The following is a 20,770-nucleotide window of genomic DNA, read 5'->3' as shown; positions in this document are numbered from 1 at the left end:
ATCTAAGCTAAGGCTTGAGGAGTCAGTAGGAATTGGCAAAGGAAGGAAATGTTCCAGATGATAGGAACAGGTTATACAAAGATCCTGAAATGGTCAAGAGCTTGGTGCTTTTTGAGAACCACAAGTAGATTGTCATGGACCAGTGCTACTCCCTGCCTCTTGCCAGGGGACCCCACCAAGCACTGCATCCCTTCCCTGTGACTTCACCTTTCTGCTTGCCCAGTATTGTTGGTGTTTTTCTTCTTTCAGTTAAAGGAGAAATTAGCATTCTTGAAAAGGGAATACAGCAAGACACTAGCCCGCCTTCAGGTAAGTGAATCATGTTCTCAAATTAAGGTGTTACAGTACAAACAATTTAAAAACTGTTCTTGACTCTTTATATAAAGCTTTAAAGAAAACATATTTCTGGAGCTGTTTTTGTTTCCTCTAGCGTGCCCAAAGAGCTGAAAAGATTAAGCATTCTATTAAGAAAACAGTAGAAGAACAAGATTATTTGTCCCAGCAGGAGCTCTCACCGCAGCTAAACCACTCAGGTAAATCTACACCATTCCCTTATGCCTGCTTTATTATTCATTTCCCAGGTATATTTTGGCTATTGTTCTTTTTCCCACAGAGTGAAGATAGTGACTAGCAATAGACACTTTAATTTTAATTTAATTTTATTTTTTTGAGACAGAGTCTCACTCTGTCACCCAGGCTGGAATATAGTGGCATAATCTTGGCCCACTGCAACCTCCACCTCCCAGGCTCAAGCAATTCTTGTGCCTCAGCCTCCTGAGTAGCTGGGACTACAGGCACATGCACTACCACGCCTGGCCAGTTTTTATATTTTCAGTAGAGACAGGGTTTCGCCATGTTGGCCAGGCTGGTCTCGAACTCCTGGCCTCAAGTGATCTGTCTACCTAGGCCTCCCAAAGTGCTGGGATACACGTGTGAGCCACTGTGCCTGGCTGCAATATTATTCTAATTAACATAAAATTCATATGCCATAAAATCTACTCTATAGACTCTACTTTCAGTTAGACTGTTTGTTGTTCTTTTTCCCTCTCAATTTTCAGAAATTATTATTTAAATATTAGAAAGGGTTTTTTTTTGTTTTTTTGTTTTTTGTTCTTATTTTGAGATAGAGTCTCACTCTGTCACCCAGGCTGGAGTGCAGTGGCTCAATCGCGGCTCACTGCAGCCTCTGCCTCCCGGGTTCAAGCAATTCTCCTGACTCAGCCTTCCGAGTACCTGGGACTACAGGCACGTGCCACCACACATGGCTAATTTTTGTATTTTTAGTAGAGACGGGGTTTCACCATGTTGGCCAGGATTGTCGTGATCTCCTGACCTCATGATCTGCCTGCCTCAGCCTTCCAAAGTGCTGGGATTTACATGAGCTACCGTGCCCAGCAAAAGTTTTTTTTTTTTACTTTAAGTATATATGAACAGAGAAAAATTCTAGGTAAAAATATTCTAAAAACAATGGTCAATAAATTCAAGTAATTTATAATAATAAAATTAAGGGTGATTGAAATGGGAGTGTTATTAAAATTACTTGGGCCAAGGGGGAAAATAAAGAAAGACATGGGCTAAAAAATTAGTTGAGATTTAAAAGTTAAGAGAAGAGATTGTGTGATAAAGAATACTCTGTTTAAAAAACATTTTTAGCACAATGCTATTTGTTTACATGTACTTAAAATTTCATAGATTGTTAGAATTTTAAAAATTAGAACTTTAAAAAATATGTACAGTATGGAGTATGTAGAGTTCCTTTACATATTCCATCAGATAGTAGAAGTAGTCAGCACCTTGAACACCTTGAACCTAAAAGTAACAGTGACCTTACTACTCACAGCCTAAAAAATAGATTTATTTCACCTGTAAATTCATCTGCCTGAATGAAATGTCATTGATTCTTTCTTAAATAAATGTTTAGTAGTATTTATATATAATAGGATAAAAATGAGTATTTTTTGTTTTATTTATAAGAAAAATATGTTATATACATTTTTTTTCTCCTCAGAACCTAAAAATAAAATATGTGTTTATGACAAGTTACACATCAAAACCCATCTTGATGAAGAAACTGGAGAAAGGACATCTGTCACACTTGATGTTGGGCCGGAGTCCTTTAACCCTGGAGATGGCCCAGGAGGATTACCTATACACGGAACAGATGACACCCAAGAACATTTTCCCCACAGGGTCAGTGACCCTGATGGTGAGCAAAAGCAGAAGCTGCCAGGGAGAAGAAAGAAGCAGCAGAAGAGAACATTTATTTCACAAGAGAGAGACTGTGTCTTTGGCACTGATTCACTCAGACTGTCTGGGAAAAGACTAAAGGAACAGGAAGAAACCAGTAGCAAAAATCCTACTAGATCACCAGTAACTGAAATAAGAACTCACCTTTTAAGTCTGAAGTCTGAACTTCCAGATTCTCCAGAACCAGTTACAGAAACTAATGAAGACAGTATATTCATTCCACCAACTGCCCAACCAGAAAAAGGTGTGGATACACTCCTAAGAAGACCTGATTTCACCAGGGCGACTACAGTTCCTTTACAGACTCCAACAGATAGCAGTAGTAGTCAGCACCTTGAACACATTCCTCCCAAAGGCAGCAGTGAACTTACTACTCACAGCCTAAAAAACATTAGATTTACTTCACCTGTAAGTTTGGAGGCGCAAGGCAAAAAAGTGACTATCCCTACAGATAACCTCGTTGTAAACAAAGCTGTAAGTAAAAGTGGCCAACTGCCCACAAGTTCTAATTTAGAGGCAGATATTTCATGTTCTCTAAATGAACTCACTCACGATAACTTGCCAGCAAATGAAAATCAAAACTTAGAACAAAATCAAACAGAGAAATCTTTAAAGTCTCCCGGTGACGCTCTTGATGGTAGAAATGAAAATCTTCAGGAAAACGAGATTCTAAGTCAACCTAAGAGTCTTAGCCTGGAAGCAACCTCTCTTCTTGCTGCAGAAAAACATTCTTGCACAATGCTTGAAGGCCTTCTGTTTCCTGCAGAATACTATGTTAGAACAACACGAAGCATGTCCAATTGCCAGAGAAAAGTAGCCCTGGAGGCTGTCATTCAGAGTCATTTGGATGTCAAGAATAAAGGGTTTAAAAATAAAAATAAGGATGCAAGTAAAAATTTAAACCTTTCCAATGAGGAAACTGACCAAAGTGAAATTAGGATGTCTGACACATGCACAGGACAACCAAGTTCAAGAACTTCTCAGAAACTTCTCTCATTAACTAAAGTCAGCTCTCCCGCTGGGCCCACTGAAGATAATGACTTGTCTAGGAAGGCAGTTGCCCAGGCACCTAGTAGAAGATACAGAGGAAAAAGAAAATCAGCCTGCACCCCAGCATCAGATCATTGTGAACCACTTTTGCCAGCTTGCAACCCATCAGTTATTAACAGGTCCAAGGAGGAAGTCACCTCACATAAATATCAGAACAAAAAAGCAGTTATTCGAGTGAAAGGTAATCAAGATGTGTTTGATGATGATGATGATGATGACAGCTAACAATTACTACGTGCCTGGCACTTCCTTTTGTTTTTTTCTTTTCTAAAAAGGGACAGGGTCGAATGTGTTGTCCAGGCTGGAGTGCCATGGTGCGATCATGGCTCACTGCAGCCTCTATCTCCGGGGCTCAAATGTTCCTCCTGCCTCAGCCTCCCAACTAGCTGGGACTACTGGCATGTACCACCATGCCTGGCTAATGTTTTTAAATGTTTTGTAGAGGCGAGGTCTTGCCCTGTTGCCCAAGCTGATCTTGAACTCCTGACCTCAAACAATCCTCCCACCACGGCCTCCCGAAGTGCTGGGATTACAGTCATAATCCCACTGTATCCAGCCTGCCTGGCACTGTATCCAGTCACTGTGTCCAGCCTGCCTGGCACTGTATCCAGCCACTGTATCCAGCCTGCCTGGCACTGTATCCAGCCACTGTATCCAGCCTGCCTGGCACTTTCTAAATGTTGTACAGATACTAACTCATTGAATCATCACAGCAGTCCTACATGCGGTAGAAGTCTATTTTCATTCTCACTTTACAGGTGAGGAAACTAAAGCACAGGGAGTTTAAAATGACTTTACTTAATTTAATTAAAATCACAGAGCCAGGATTCAAACCTGGCGGTGTGGTGCCAGAGTTCACTGATAGAGCTGAAACAGTTCAACACTGAAAAGGAAAATGTATTGGTTGTTTATGTAATATTACATATTCAGGTACAATACAATTCTTATCTGTGGGTAGAAGCTTCACAGCTAATACAGAAAGTATTTCTGAAGTAAAATGGAATGTATACTAGAGTTAGACTATGTTGGGCTTGGTGGTTTACCCCTGTAATCCCAGCACTTCAGGAGGCCAAGGTGGGAGCATTGCTTGAGCCCAGGAGTTTGAGACCAGCTTGGGCAACATGACAAAACCCCATCTCTCCAAAAATATATAGAAAAATTAGCCAGGTGTGGTGGTATATGCCTGTGGTTTCAGTTACTTCAGAGGCTAAGGTGGGAGGATCACTTGAGCCCGGGATGTTGAGGCTGCAGTGAGCCGTGATTGCACCACTGCACTCCAGACTGGGTGATAGAGCAAGACCCTCTTTCAAAAAGAAAAAAAAGAGAAAGAGTCCACTGACTATCTCTTTTAGAAGTCATCACGTAATGAAAAGTCCTAAGCAACTTTTTTGGATAAAATATCTAATGCAGTGTCTCTAAGGCCTCCATGGGACACAGGATTTTGGAGGATGGGAAGCAAGGATACATTGTAATTTAAACTTTTAATTATTTACTGAGAATTTAATCATATCAACTAAGCACAAAAACGGGGTAATTCATTGTGGCTCTAAATTAGGGATCAGCATACTTTCTAGAAAGGGCCAGATAGCACATATTTTAGTCTTTGTGCTCTGTCTCAACTACTCAGCTATGTGCCAAAGCAGCCAAAGTCAACTTGTAACTGTGACTGTGTTCCAACACACCTTTATGTGCATTTTACAGCCAAGTTCCTTAAAAAACAAAAAACAAAAAACAAAAACTTTATGTGCAAAAATAGTTAGCAAACTGCTCTGTACCATTGGACATGGACTTGGTCTATGAGCTATGACTAATCCAAAAATTGTGATTTTTCATCTTTTAAGTGAACAAGAATGCATAGTCATCAAAAAGTAGGCAATCCAGTAATCTAGAAATATTGTTTTTTACACCATAGTTTTTTTTTATTGTTGTTGAGACAGAGTTTCACCCTTGTTGCCCCGGATGGAATGCAATGGTGCTATCTCAGCTCACTGCAACCTCTGCCTCCCAGGTTCAAGCAATTCTCCCACCTCAGCCTCATGAGTAGCTGAGATTGTAGGCACCCACCACCACACCAAGCTAATTTTTATATTTTTGGTAGAGACGGGTTTTCGCCATATTGGCCAGGCTGGTCTTGATCTCCTGACCTCAGGTGATCTGCCCACCTCGGCCTCCCAAAGTGCTGGGATTACAGGCGTGAGCCACCAGGCCCAGCCAGTAGTTCGAAATAGTCTGCTATCATTTTAGTAACCTGCAGCTACATTTAAAAACTTTTTCTCAAGGTGACATTCACATGACAAAATTAACCATTTTAAATTAAGTGAACAAGTCAGTACATTTACAATGTTGTCCAACCACCACCTCTATCTCATTCTAAAACATTTCTATCACCTCTAAACCCCATACCCATTAAGCAGCTGCTACCCATTTCCTCTCCCCTCACCCCCTACTCCTTCCATGGACAACCACCAATCTGCATTCTATCTCTATGGATTTCCCTGTTCTGGATATTTCATATATATAGAATCATACAATATGTGACCTTTAGTGTCTGGCTGCTTAGCATAATGGGCTTGTTTGTTTTTGAGATAGAGTCTCACTGTTACCGAGGCTGGAGTGCAGTGGCACAATCTCGGCTCACTGCAACCTCCGCCTCCCAGGTTCAAGTGATTCTCTTTCCTCAGCCTCCTGAGTAGCTGGGATTACAGGCTCCTGCCACCACACCTGGCTCATTTTTGTATTTTTACTAGAGATGGGGTTTCATCATGTTGCCCAGGTTGGCCTCAAACTCCTGACCTCAAGTGATCCACCTGCCTTCGGCCTCCCAAAGTGCTGGGATTATAGGTGTGAGTCACTGAGCCTGGCCACTTAGCATAATGTTTTTAAGGTACGTTTCTGTTGTAACATGCATCAGTACTTTGTTCCTTTTTATGGCTGACTAGTATTCCATTGTATGTATATACCACAGTTTGTTTATGCATTCATCATTGAGGATATAGCAACATTTTGAATGGTGTGGGATACCATTTGGAATAAGAGCAGTAAATTGCTACTCAGGAGGCTGATGTGGGAGGATTGCTTGAGCCTGGGAGGCAGAGGTTGCAGTGAGCCAAGATCTCGCCACTGCACTCCAGCCTGGGCAACAGAGTGAGACCTCGTCTTGAAACAAGCAAACAAAAAGCAGTAAATTAACTCTTTGCTTCAAAAGGAGACTAAGTTTTCCATAGTGACAAGAGCCAGCATTTTGTAGACCATACTTTGGCAGCCTGTTGAAATCACAGTTTTAGAGGTAGGAAAAAATGTAGATATTTTTAGTTCACTTCTCTTATGAGAGACAATGAGAAAAGGGAAAATGAAATAAATCGATTTGCCTAAGGTTAAGCTGCAAATCAGTGGTTGAGCTGAGCCTTGTCCTCAGTCCCTTCTCCCAGTTAACATTTTTGGCCATACTCTGTTTTGTTTTGTTTGGATTTATTTATTTATTTATTTATTTATTCATTCATTCATTCTTTGAGATAGAATCTCGCTCTGTTGCCCAGGCTGGAGTGCAGTGGTACTGATGCAATTTCAGCCCACTGCAGCCTCCACCTCCTGGGTTCAAATGATTCTCCTACCTCAGCTTCCCGAGTAGCTGAGATCACAGGCGTGCACCACCAAGCCCAGCTAATTTTTTTTTTTGAGACGGAGTCTCGCTCTGTCACCCAGGCTGGAGTGCAGTGGTGCGATCTCAGCTCACTGCAAGCTCCCCCTCCTGGGTTCACGCCATTCTTCCACCTCAGGCTCCCGAGTAGCTGGGACTACAGGCGCCCACGACCATACCTGGCTAATTTTTTTTTTTTTTTTGTATTTTTAGTAGAGACGGGGTTTCACCGTGTTGGTCAGGCTGGTCTTGAACTGACCTCAAGTGATCTGCCTGCCTCGGCCTCTGAAGGGGCTAAGACGATGAGTGTGAGGCACCGTACCTGGCCCTACTTTTTTAAATTTTTATTTATTTATTTATTGTTTTTAAAGACAGTCTCATTGTGTTGCTCAGGCTGGTCTCAAACTCCTGGGCTCAAGGGAGGAGTATATTTGAGTTTAGAAACTCACTCTTTGTTGGGTATTACGTATATTTTCTAGTATATTTGAGTTTAGAAGCTCACTTTTTGTTAGGTATTACGTTTAAGAATGGTTTAACATGTTTCTTTGATAGGACTTCATTGTAAACATTAAGTTCATTCTGGGGAAATTAAGGTTCATTAAAATGTTTCTTTTAGGCCGGGCGCGGTGGCTCAAGCCTGTAATCCCAGCACTTTGGGAGGCCGAGACGGGCGGATCACGAGGTCAGGAGATCGAGACCATCCTGGCTAACACGGTGAAACCCCGTCTCTACTAAAAAATACAAAAAAGTAGCCGGGTGAGGTGGCGGGCGCCTGTAGTCCCAGCTACTCGGGAGGCTGAGGCAGGAGAATGGCGTAAACCTGGGAGGCGGAGCTTGCAGTGAGCTGAGATCCGGCCACTGCACTCCAGCCTGGGCGGCAGAGCAAGACTCCGTCTCAAAAAAAAAAAAAAAAAAAATGTTTCTTTTAAACATGGGAGATCCTATTCTCTTTGTCATCAGTGAAACAGTTTGTCTGTTTTGTTGGGTTTTGTTACTATTTTTGTGACTTATTTTTCTTCTTTAGGGAAGAAAAGTCATCAAAAAGAGGATTCCCTTTCTTGGAGTAACAGTGCTTATTTATCCTTGGATGATGATGCTTTCATGGCTTCATTTCATAAGGATGGAATGCTGAGCTTAAAGCAACTACTGTCTTTTCTCAGCATCACAGACTTTCAGTTACCTGATGAAGACTTTGGACCTCTTAAGCTTGAAAAACTGAAGTCTTGCTCAGAAAAACCAGTGGAGCCTTTTGAATCAAACATGTTTGGAGAGAGACGTCTTAAAGAGGGAAATTGTATTTTTCCAGAGGAACTGAGTCCTAAACGCATGGATACAGAAATGGAGGACTTAGAAGAGGACCTTATTGTTTTACCAGGAAAATCACATCCCAAAAGGCCAAACCCACAAAGCCAGCATACAAAGACAGGCCTTTCTTCATCCATATTACTTTATACTCCTTTAAATACAGTTGCGCTTGATGATAATGACAGGCCTGCTGCAGACATGTGTTCACCTCTTTTCCCCATCTTAGGTACTACTCCAGCCTTTGGCCCTCAAGGCTCCTATGAAAAAGCTTCCACAGAGGTCGCTGGACAAACTTGCCGCACACCCCAACTTGCTCATTTGAAAGACTCAGTCTGTCTTGCCAGTGATAGTAAACAATTCGACCGTTCAAGCAGTCCGGCAAAACCACATACCACCCTGCAGGTGTCAGGCAGGCAAGGACAACCTACCTGTGACTGTGACTCTGCCCTGCCAGGAACACCTCCACGCATTGAGTCATTCACTTTTAAAGTAAATCAGCTCTGTGGAAACACATGCCAGGAGTTGCATAAACATTCCATCGAACAGGTACAATCCATTTCCTTTGTGAAATTTTCTCTGAAGGAATGAAATGCCTTAGTGAATGTAAACAGCATGACTTGCTTATGCACTGGGCCTTCCACGTTTAAGAACGGTTTGACATGTTTCTTTGATATAACTTCATTGTAAACATTAAGTTCATTCTGGGGAAATTAAGGTTCATTAAAATGTTTCTTTTAAATTTGGGAGGTCCTATTCTCTTTGTCATCAGTGAAACAGTTTGCATTTGGAGCTTTGCTGCTGTTATAAGAGGAAATAAGGACAATATGAAGTAGACATTTTGATGAGTGGGTAATGCAAGCGGACATTATACACAAAGTGTAGACTAATGATGTGACTTTTGTTTTCACAGACTGAAACAGCAGAGCTTCCTGCTTCTGATAGCGTAAACCCAGGCAACCTACAATTGATTTCAAAGTTAAAGGTCAGAAGAATATTCTCTTCCAGTGTCTTGTGTCTTACATATGAAAACTTTAATGAATTGAAAAGCATTCGGTCATATAGCTTCTTGTTCTTTAATACTATTAAAGATATTGGTAAACAGATTCAGAAAAACAGATTTGGATTGTTTTTCCCAATATTTACCTCTGTTTATGTTTTGAGCTCTCCTTTTGAAGTTTCTATGCCAACTTGTTGACAAGAATAACTTAGGCTAAGTAGCTGAACTTCATATCTAAATCTAAGTTAGGGAACTGGGCACAGTAGCCCACCTCTGTAATCTCAGCACTTTGGGAGGCTGAGGCAGGTGGATCACTTGAGGTCAGATGTTTGAGGCCAGCCTGGCCAACATGATGAAACCCCATCTCTACTAAAAATACAAAATTAGCCAGGCGTGGTGGGCGCCTATAATCCCAGCTACTATGGAGGCTGAGGGAAGAGAATACTTGAACCAGGAGGCAGACGTTGCAGTGAGCCAAGATCTCACCACTGCACTCCAGCCTGGGTGAGTGAGACTCCATCTCAAAAATAAAATAAAATAAATATAACTCAGGCATTTTGACAGAGAGTGAAATGAGAGTTATTCATGCCTCTCCTACTCAAATGGTGTAATGTTTCTAGAAGAATCACTTATGGTGATTTATAAGAAAATGGGGAGCAGTTCTAGTGGTTAATCTTTTCTATGCAGTGCAGTAACTGAAAATGTTGCATTACTAAATGTCCTAGGGGCAGGGGTGAAGATGGTGCAGATGCTCTCCCAGAGAACCACTGGTGTGAAGGAAAGCACTTCAAATCCACATAAAGTTTTTCCCAGATCACTGGCTTTGTCACCTTGGACAAATTGTGTAACCTCTGAGCCCCAGATTACTGTTCTATAAAGGATATGTGGTAATAACCTATGCTCTGTTTTGGAATTTATTCTTGAGTCAATTTTAATAACTTATTTTATTTTTATTTTAGTTTTTGAGACAGTCTGTTGCCCAGGCTGGAGTGTAGTGGGGCAATTTCCAATCTCCACTCACTACAACCTCAGCCTCACAGGTTCAAGTGATTCTCGTGCCTCAGCCTCTATAGTAGCTGGGATTACAAGCGTGCGCCAACATGCCCTGCTGGTTTTTGTATTTTTAGTACAGATGGGGTTTTGCCACATTGGCCAGGCTGGTCTTGAACTCCTGACCTCAGGGGATCCGCCTGCCTTGGCCTCCAAAAGTGTTGGGATCACAGGCGTGAGCCACCATGCCCAGTGTCCTAATAACTTAGTCTCTTAAAAAATCAACCATTTCATTCATATTTTCAAATTTGTAGGTAAAAAGTTACTTCTTATAGATTATTAAAATCTCTGTATATGCAGTTAAGCCTCTCTTCCCCATTCTCCCATTTCTAAAATTATTGTTTTTCTACATTAGACTCAAGATGTGGCCATTACGTGGGTCTTCCAAACAAACTAGTTTGTGGTTGTATTAGTTATTAATTGGGTTGTGTTTTTTTGTTGTTGTTGTTTGTTTTGTTTTCTAGTTCATTCTATTTTTATAATAAATAACTGTAAATAATTCCTTTCTACTGTTTTTTTACTGTTCTTATTTTGTTCTTGTACTGACTTCCTGAGCTGCATGCTTACTTGATTTTAATCTTTCTTGTTTTCTTATAAATGCCTTTGTGATTATGATTTTTACTGGACATTTCCAAATTTTCTTGGAAATACTGCTTTGGCCATGCTCTGTGGTTTGGATATATAGTGTTCCCATGGTCATAATAGTAGATAGTATAATGTATGTTGTTTCAATGTTATTCCCTCCGAGGAATAACATTGAAACCTGTCTTTTCAACCCATGAGTGGTTCATCAGGATGTTTAATTTTCTTTTTTTTTTTTTTTTTTGAGACAGAGTCTCGCTCTGTCGCCCAGGCTGGAGTGCAGTGGCCGGATCTCAGCTCACTGCAAGCTCCGCCTCCCGGGTTTACGCCATTCTCCTGCCTCAGCCTCCCAAGTAGCTGGGACTACAGGCGCCCGCCACCTCACCCGGCTAGTTTTTTGTATTTTTAGTAGAGACGGGGTTTCACCATGTTAGCCAGGATGGTCTCGATCTCCTGACCTTGTGATCCGCCCGTCTCGGCCTCCCAAAGTGCTGGGATTACAGGCTTGAGCCACCGCGCCCGGCCAGGATGTTTAATTTTCAAATGGATAAGTTCTATGGAATATCTTTTTGTGGTTAAATCTGAATTTATTCCATCTGGACTATACATTTTTAAATCTTTCATGGGCTGGGCACGGTAGCTCACACCTGTAACCCTAGCACTTTGGGAGGCTGAGGTGGGTGGATCACTTGAGGTCAGGAGTTCGAGACTAACCTGGCCAACATGGTGAAACCTTGTCTCTACTAAAAATACAAAAATTAACTGGGTGTGGTGGCAGGCACCTGTAATCCTAGCTACTCGGAAGGCTGAGGCAGGAGAATCGCTTGAATCCAGGAGGCAAAGGTTGCAGTGAGCCGAGATTGCACCACTGCACTCCAGCCTGGGTGATAAAGTGAGACTCAGTCCCCCCAAAAAAATTAAAATTAATAAATAAAATAAGAAATAAAATCTTTCATGATGTAAGTTTGATAGGCAATTTTTTAGGTACATAAGAACCACAAAGCTCTTTCTTTTCACCTGCATAAAACTTAAATTTTACATACCTACTGTTTCATTGAATTATAATTCATCACTTTGCATACTTAATGCTTTGCATAAAACAGCCCTCCAGTGCCACTTTAACAGAACTGTTGTTGCCATTGTATCAGAATCCTTCAGGTTCCTGTTCCGTAGATGTGAGTGCCATGTTTTGGGAAAGAGCCGGTTGTAAAGAGCCATGTATCATAACTGCTTGCGAGGACGTAGTTTCTCTTTGGAAAGCTCTGGATGCTTGGCAGTGGGAAAAACTTTATACTTGGCACTTCACAGAGGTAAGTGAGAATCCTGAGCTGAAAAAGATCTTTGTAGCCATTTGCCTGATAATGTAGATAGGCAGCTTACCAAAATTGGGAGCTATGACCATGCAAGGCAGAACAGAGATGAGATTTTTTTCCCCAACATTTTATTATGAAAAGTTTCAAACATCCGGAAAAGTTGTATAGTGAGCACCCATATACCCACCATTCTAGACTCTACCATTAACATCCTGCTTTATTTGCTTTATCATAAATTTTCGTTTGTTTGTTTGAGTCAGGATCTCACTCTGTCACGCAGGCTAGAGTGCAGTGGCATGATCATGGCTCACTGCAGCCTCAACCTCCCTAGGCTTGGTAATCCTCTCACCTCAGCCTCCCAGGTAGCTGGGACTATAGGCAGGCACCACCATGTCTGGCTAATTTTTTATTGTTTTTTTTTTTCTTCTTCTTATTTTTGTTGAGACAGAGTCTTGCTCTGTCACCCAGGCTGGAGTGCAGTGGCACGATCTCTGCCGCCCAGGTTCAAGGGATTCTTGTGCCTCAGCCTCCTGAGTAGCTGGGATTACAGGCATCCACCACCATGCCTGGCTAATTTTTTTGTATTTTTAGTGGAGATAGGGTTTCATCATGTTGCCCAGGCTGTTCTTGAACTCCTGACCTAAGGCAATCCGCCCGCCTCAGCCTCCCAAAATGCTGGGATTACAGGTGTGAGCCATCGCATCCGGCCTATAGTTTTTATGCAGATGTGGTTTTGCCATGTTGCCTGGGCTGGTCTTGAACTCCTGGGCTTAAACAGTCGGCCTGCCTCAGCCTCCTAGAGTGCTGGGGATTACAGGTGTGAACCACCATGCCGAGCCAATCCCAGTTTTATCTAGAGATGGGTTTTTTGTTGTTGTTGTTGTTGTTTTTCCAGAGACAGAGTCATACTTTGTCACCCAGGCTGGAGTGCAGTGGGGCAGTCTTGGCTCACTGCAATCTCCGTTTCCCAGGTTCAAGCAATTCTCCTGCCTCAGCCTCCCAAGTAGCTGGGACTATAGGCGCACGCCACCATGTCCAGCTAATTTTTGTATTTTCAGTAGATACGGGGTTTTACCATGTTGGCTAGGATGGTCTCGAACTCCTGACTTCAAGTGATCCACCGGCCTCGGCTTCCCAGATTGCTGGGATTACAGGTGTGAGGCACCGCACCCAGCCTAGAGATGGGTTTTTACACTAGACCTGTTGGAGGAGCTTAGAATTTTATGTCTATTCTGACTTTGACACTTGCTGATATTTATACTCCTTGCCCTTCACTAAGGCATTATTTTGCTTCTTTTCTACGTGTATTTCCTTCTAGTCTTTTCCCACTATCATATACATCTTACATGCTTGCATTTCTTAGTGTGCTTAAAATTTTTAGATCTGTCTTTTCTCACCATACATATAAACATTTTTCTGGCCAGGCGATGTGGCTCACACCTATAATCCCAGCACTTTGAGAGGCTGAGGTGGGTGGATCACCTGAGGTCAAGAGTTCAAGACCACCCTGACCAACATGGTGAAACCCCGTCTCTACTAAAAATAAAAAAAATTAACCAGGTGTGGTGGTGCATGCCTGTAATCCCAGCTACTTGGGAGGCTGAGGCAGGAGAATTGCTTGAACCCAGGAGGTGGAGGTTGCAATGAACTGAGATCATGCCATTACACTCAAGGCTGGGCAACAAGAGTGAAACCCTGTCTCAAAAAGAAAAAAAAATTCCTTGTTTCTGTAGAGTCTTCATACTTGTATAAACCTCATTCTTGCTCTCCAAATATATACAACATCTAACACTGTGCTTTGCACAGAGGTGCCCAATAAATATTTGTTCAGTGAACATAGATATACTTTTAAATGGCTACATAAATATTCTTTTCATTCACATGCCAGAATATACCCCATTATTCCTCTGTTGTTAGAATTATACATTGCATTACATAAATGCTCAGTAAGCACTATTATGCATATAGTTTATTTAGATTTACAGCTAATAAAAAGAGTGTTTTCTGAGCCTTCAAATGATGAAAATTATTCTTGTACAGTGAGAATACAAAAGAATGTGATAAATTTTGGAAAATCTGGATTAAACGAAAATGAAACAAACCAAGTATAATTTTTGGCTGCTTTGTTTTATTTAGGTTCCAGTATTACAGATAGTTCCAGTGCCTGATGTGTATAATCTTGTGTGTGTAGCTTTGGGAAATTTGGAAATCAGAGAGATCAGGTATGTAATTCCCAACGGGTGATTTGTTTTTCCTTCATCTTTGTTTCTGTCTGCTGGTTTTGAGTGCAGGTAATAACCTAGACTTGAGTCTTGAAAGAATCTGAAAGATCTGAAGAGAGAGAGATTTGTTTAAAAAAAAAAATCAATAGAATGACATCACTGACTGAAGTTTCTATTTAAAATGTGAACCTAGGCTGGGCGTGGTGGCTCACGCCTATAATCCCAGCACTTTGGGAGGCCAAGGTGTATGGATCAACTGAGGTCAGGAGTTTGAGACCAGCCTGGCCAACATGGTAAATCACTTGAACCCAGGAAACAGGTTGCAGTGAGCTAAGATCGTGCCACTGCACTCCGCCTGGATGACAGAGTGAGACTTTGTCTCAAAAAAAAAAAAAAAAAGGCTGGGGACGGTGGCTCACGCCTGTAATCCTAGCACTTTGGGAGGCCGAGGCGGGTGGATCGCGAGGTCAGGAGTTCAAGACCAGCCTGACCAACATGGTAAAACCCCATCTCTACTAAAAATACAGAAAAATTAGCCAGGCATGGTGGCTTGCGCCTGTAATCCCAGCTACTCAGGAGGCTGAAGCAGGAGAATCGCTTGAACCTGGGAGGCAGAGTTGCAGTGAACTGAGATTGCACCACTGTACTCCAGCCTGGGCGACAGAGCAAGACGCCTTCTCAAAAAAAAAAGAGTGAACCTAGTCCTTTAATATTAAAAGATTACTCCTGACATCACCCTATTTTTCCTTATATTTGGCTTAGGGCATTGCTTTGTTCCTCTGATGATGAAAGTGAAAAGCAAGTACTACTGAAGTCTGGAAATATAAAAGCTGTGCTTGGCCTGACAAAGAGGAGGCTAGTTAGTAGCAGTGGGACCCTTTCTGATCAACAAGTAGAAGTCATGACATTTGCAGAAGATGGAGGGTAAGAAAAGCATTGATTGATTTTTAACTATTAGATGAAGAATAATTTTCTCACAGGTTTCAGAGAAAGTTGGGTCACTAGGATCTTGTTTCTCTGTGCTGTGGGTATAATATAAGCATGTATGGCATCAAGACTAGGTTATGACATAGAAGCAGATTAGTGAGGTGGAAGCCAGACATGTCAGGGATGAAGTCAAAGAAGGGGAGAGGCTCAGCAAATGTAGTTTGTTCTTCAGTCTTCTTTGAAATCTCTGTGTGTCCCTCAAATGTTAGAAATACCTCTGCTGCGCACAGTGGCTCATGCCCATAATCCCAGCCCTTTGGGAGGCCAAGGCAGAAGTTTGAGCCCAGGAGTTCAAGACCAGATGGGGCCACATAGCAGGGCCCCATCTTTACAAAAAAATTTAAAAATTAGCTGGGTGTGGCAGAGCATGTCTGTGGTCCCAGCTACTAGGGAGTCTGAGGTGGGAGGATCACTTGAGCTTAGGAGTTCAAGGGTGCAATAAACTGTGATCACGCCACCACAGTCCACCTTGGGCAGCAGACCGAGACCTAATCTTAAACACACACACACACACACACACACACAAATATTTTTTAAAATATATAGCAATACCTTAAGGCCCTAGACCCTTTCCTCATTCCACACACTTGGAGTCCATTGCTTCACTGACCATCTTGGTGCTGACTAGTTGCAAACATACATTTCTACCTCTGAGCTCTTTCTTGAGCTCTAGACCTGTAGGTTTATTTATTAGACATGTTGGGAACACCTCGAATTCAAAATGTTGCAAACTGAACTTAACAGCATCTTCTCTATCATATACTCATTATACTTTATTTTTATTTTTATTTTTCAGTTACACTTCATTGTTATTATCCATCTGTCTTTTCTAAAAGTGGAGGGCAGGGAACTTTGGCTTATTTATTCATGATCTGTTGCAAGAGATGATAATTGTTTGCTTAAATTAGGAGTATGTTAGTGGAGATGGGAAGAAGCAGATAGATTTCTGAGAGATGAGAAGATAAAATTACTGGGACTTGGTGATTGACTAGATTGAGAGGAAGGAGAGAATATCAACATGGTAGAGTTGGTCACTTGAGTGGTGACCAAGCCCGAAATGTGGATATTTTCCTTGTCTCCTTCCTCCCAGTCTAGGTGGTCACTTGAGTGGTGACCAACCCTGAAACTTGGGCATTATTAGATGGTGGTGCAATTTATTGAGATAGGAATGCAGAAAGAAACAAAAGGTTTAAAGAGAAACTTAACAAGTTTAATTTTGAATATAATGAATTTGAGGTGCTTGCAGCATATCTAAGTAGATAGTATGGAAGTAATATATGTTCATTGTAGAAAGTTTAGTATACACGTTTTCTGGGTTAGATTTTTTTTTTCCTGGTATTTGGTTAGTTTATATTATGCACAGTTCAACAATGTGGAGAAGGGCTACCTAGAAACTGCTTTAGGGCAAAGTACTGACTTTTCATACTATTTTAATTGCAGAGGCAAAGAAAACCAATTTTTGATGCCCCCTGAGGAGACTATATTAACTTTTGCCGAGGTCCAAGGGATGCAAGAAGCTCTCCTTGGTACTACTGTTATGAACAACATTGTTATTTGGTAAGTTTTCCCTCTAGGTCCTCAGTTCCATCATCTGTAGTATGAGGATTCACCTCTCATTTTACAGGGGTGTTGTGAAGATTAAATAAGAGAGTATGTGTAAACACGATTGTGATTTTTTGTTGCTCTTGTTGTTTTTGTTGTGTTTTGAGACAGAGTCTCCTCCTGTTGCCCAGGCAGAGTGCAGTGGTGTGATCTCGGCTCACTGCAACCTCCGCCTCCTGGGTTCAAGCGATTCTCCTGCCTCAGCCTCCCGAGTAGCTGGGATTATAGGCATGTGCCACCACACCCAGCTAATTTTTGTATTTTTTAGTAGAGATAGGGTTTTATCATGTTGGCGAGATTAGTCTTGAACTCCTGGCCTCAAGTTATCTGCCTGCCTCAGTCTCCCAAAATGCAGGGATTACAGGAGTGAGCCACCATGCCTGGCTAATTTTTGTATTTTTTAGTAAAGATGGGATTTCGCCATGTTGGCTAGGTTGGTCTTGAACTCCCGGCCTCAAGTGAACTGCCCGCCTTGGCCTTGCAAATTGCTGGGATTACAGGCGTGAGCCACTGTGTCTGGCCTGATTGTGGTTTTTTTGTCAGATACTATATACTTGTCTTACCAACAACATCATATTAATTGAGATATACCAAAAAAGGTCAGTCTGAGTAGACTATTTAAAAATAAATGGAATTCTATTTTCAAAGATGTACACTTCTTTCTGCTTTTGGTTAGTGGTTGAGTAGCTTCTGTCAGACCAACTCTCTACCTTCAAATAACTATACACTCTGGACAAAATACAAAAAACAACTTTCTAAAAGCACCAGAAAGCAAAAAAAAGAGGAAACATACTGGAGGGGTTTCTCCCTTTAGGTGAAGGGAATGACACTAGGCAATGTTCCTATTATGGCTTTAAGCTAGGAGGCAAGGCCCACTCTGCTCACTGGGTGACTGGAAGCCTAATAGAAGATCTGTCCCACTGGCTTAGAGAACTAAAGGACAGACAGAGTTCAGGGTGATCACAGCTGCTAGAAAGGGAGGGGAAAAGTCCTAAAAAGGAGAGAGCAAAGAAAAAAAAAAAAAGAACCCTAACTTCTAGCTATAATGTTTACCTAAATATCTGGTTGACCCTTTAAACTGGATGTGCATAGGTCAGAGTCAAAGCAGCTCAGGTGAGACTGAAAGAACTGAACTTCACTTTCGGCATTTGGAGTTCAAGTTCAGCCAAGTTAACTGTTTACTAGGACAGACAAACTTACAACCAAAAAAATCAGGGCCGGGCGCAGTGGCTTATGCCTATAATCCCAGCACTTTGAGAGGCCAAGGCAGGCAGATCACCTGAGGCCAAGTGTTCGAGACCAGCCTGGCCAACAAGGGAAAACCCCATCTCTACTAAAAATACAAAAATTAGCCAGGCGTGGTGGTACACACCTGTAATCCCAGCTACTCAGGAGGCTGAGGCAGGAGAATGGCTTGAACCCAGGAGGCGGAGGTTGCAGTGAGTCAAGATTGCGCCACTGCCCTCCAGCCTGGGTGACAGAGCAAGATTCTGTCTCAAAAAACATAAATAATTTTTTAAAGATCAATAGAACTGTATTTAAAAAGTACTTACCATATTATCTGGCACATAGGAGGTATTCAGTAAATGTTAAAATTTCTTTTCTAAAAATATTTTTAAAAACAAAAAACATCAGTGTTTTTCAGAGGAACCTAACAGAATACAAAGTTTTTGCAACATATTAATATCACTGGAACTAGGATACAGTCCAAAGTTACTCAGTATACAAAGAAAAGTGTGGCGTCTAAAGATACCCTGTCTCTACTAAAGATACAAAAATTAGCCAGGCGTGGTGGTGTGAGGCTCAGGCAGGAGAATCGCTGGAACCTGGGAGGCAGAGGTTGCAGTGAGCTGAGATCGTGCCACTGCACTCTAGCCTGAGTGACAGAGTGAGACTCTGTCTCAAATAAAGAAAAGAAAAAAGTGTGATCACACAGGAACCAAATTAACAAATTTGTAATAGGGAAACCATCACAGGAGTCCCCAGCCATCTCTTTTCTGACTACAGGGAGAACCATACCCAGCCACAGGCACTTGCAAGTTTAATTTGTATTAGGAGAATAGATCGATTTTGTTTCTTTTCTCAGAAGCCTTGTCTATTAACTGTTTCCTTGGGGCCAGAATGGGTCTTGGTAAGAGGAAGTTACGATATTAGTGTGACCACTACCCTAGCTCTTCTGTACCATCCAACCCTAACCATTTTTTGCCTTTTTTTTTTTAAATACTGTGGTGACTTACAACCCTAACCTTCTAGAAATAAACTAGAAAAGCATGGCCCCTGAGAGAAACAATGTGCCCTTCCCACCAGAAAGCCTCTGAAATTTGGCTGTGTTCTGATCTGTCAGAAGACCCTGTTTTCAGATGTCCTGATGTCTAGGGCGGCACTTGGCCACTTGGAGCACATTCACCAGGGTTTCTACCCAGAGGTGTTATTTGAGGACGGTGCTCTTTCAGGAGTTGTCTTTTCTATTCTTTCTGTTATTCCCATAGTCCACACCTTCATTATGTGTCTCCTGAACTGTTAAAATGATCTAGTAGTTTGTCTCCTTGCCATTAATCAATATTCAAACTTCGGTTTTTTTTATTTTTTATTTTTTATTTTTTTAGAGACTGTGTCTTACTCTGTCACCCAAACTAGAGTGCAGTGGCGTGACCATAGCTCACGGCAAGCTCAAATGCGTGGGCTCAAACGCAGGTCATTTTTTATTCTACTACTTTGTGAATACTCTTTCTTCCAACCCTACCCTTATCCCTCAAAAGAAAACCTTTACGGGGACCATGTTTGCTTTCCTTCAGCTTTTATTTCCCCTGTGCTCTAGTACAAAAATGTTCTCTCCAGCTCTGCCATCCTTCTTTCCTCCTTTTTTTCTTCCCATCCCTCAGTTCTACAATTTTTCTATCGGTATCCTTTGGCATTTTGTATATAAGAGGTCACAAAGGAATTTGAGGTTGGGGAGGGATTTCTTTCTGAAACAGTCTCACTGAGTACCCAAGCTGGAGTGTATACACATGACCATAGCTCACTGCAACCTCAAAATTCTGGTTTCAAGGAATCCTCCCACCTCAGCCTCCTGAGTAGCTGGGACTACAGGTGCACACCATCATGTCCTGCTAATTTTTAAATTTTTTGTAGAGATGAGAACTTGGTATGTTACTCAGGCCGGTCTTGAACTCCTGGGCTCAAGCAGTCCTCCCACTTCAGCCTCCCAAAGTGCTGAGACCACAGATATACACCACCATGCCTGGCTAATTTTTCTTTTCCTTTATAGAGACAGGGTCTTGCTATTTTTCCCAGGCTGGTCTTGAACTTTTGGACGTAAGCAACCCTCCCACCTTGGCCTTCTAGAGTACTGGGAAGTTTCGGAGGGATTTCTATGCTTGGCTTCTAAGTTCCCCTTAGGGGATATTTTCAGCCCTACAGTTATCTTGAGTTCTGTTGTACCATCCCAGCCTTCACTGATGTTTCCTTCTCCGAATTCATATTGCCTTGGTTGTTTTTTCGTTTTTGTTTTTTTGAGACAGGGTCTCAGTCTGTTGCCCATGCTGGAGTACGGTGGCATGATTATGGCTCACTGTCAGACTCAAGCAGTTCTCCTAACTCAGCCTCCTGAGTAGCAGGACTACAGACTTGTGCCACCATGCCTGGCTAATTAAAAAAAAAAAATTTTTTTTTTACTTTTTTTTGTAGAGACAGGGTCTCCCCATGTTGCCTAGGCTGGTCGAGAACTCCTCAATGCAAGTGATCCTCCCACCTCAGCCTCCCAAAGTGCTGAGATTAT

At 41.9% G+C, this 20,770-nt stretch overlaps 1 protein-coding gene across 5 annotated transcripts in view; it reads left to right on the top strand.

Moving 5' to 3' along the window:
• The window catches only part of PALB2 (partner and localizer of BRCA2), a 38,097-nt gene that overhangs the window by 2,981 nt on the left and 14,346 nt on the right, over positions 1 to 20,770 (top strand). For 3 of the 5 annotated variants that reach the window (XR_010583727.2, XM_045382184.2, XM_045382182.2), the window contains exons 2-10: positions 250 to 309; positions 431 to 533; positions 2,009 to 3,478; positions 7,959 to 8,785; positions 9,150 to 9,221; positions 12,017 to 12,178; positions 14,318 to 14,403; positions 15,166 to 15,327; positions 16,831 to 16,947. Coding sequence is in view for 4 of the 5 variants with exons in the window: in XM_045382184.2 (XP_045238119.2) it covers positions 250 to 309; positions 431 to 533; positions 2,009 to 3,478; positions 7,959 to 8,785; positions 9,150 to 9,221; positions 12,017 to 12,178; positions 14,318 to 14,403; positions 15,166 to 15,327; positions 16,831 to 16,947 (3,059 nt within the window). In the remaining variant the exon portion in view is untranslated. The remainder of the gene's footprint in view (positions 1 to 249; positions 310 to 430; positions 534 to 2,008; positions 3,479 to 7,958; positions 8,786 to 9,149; positions 9,222 to 12,016; positions 12,179 to 14,317; positions 14,404 to 15,165; positions 15,328 to 16,830; positions 16,948 to 20,770) is intronic. The other 2 variants (XM_065536775.1, XM_045382183.2) reach the window with 1 other exon arrangement.

The sequence above is a fragment of the Macaca fascicularis genome, chromosome 20, assembly GCF_037993035.2.
Source record: "Macaca fascicularis isolate 582-1 chromosome 20, T2T-MFA8v1.1".
NCBI classification, from domain to species: domain Eukaryota; kingdom Metazoa; phylum Chordata; class Mammalia; order Primates; family Cercopithecidae; genus Macaca; species Macaca fascicularis.
This window is presented reverse-complemented; position numbering and strand designations above follow the sequence as displayed.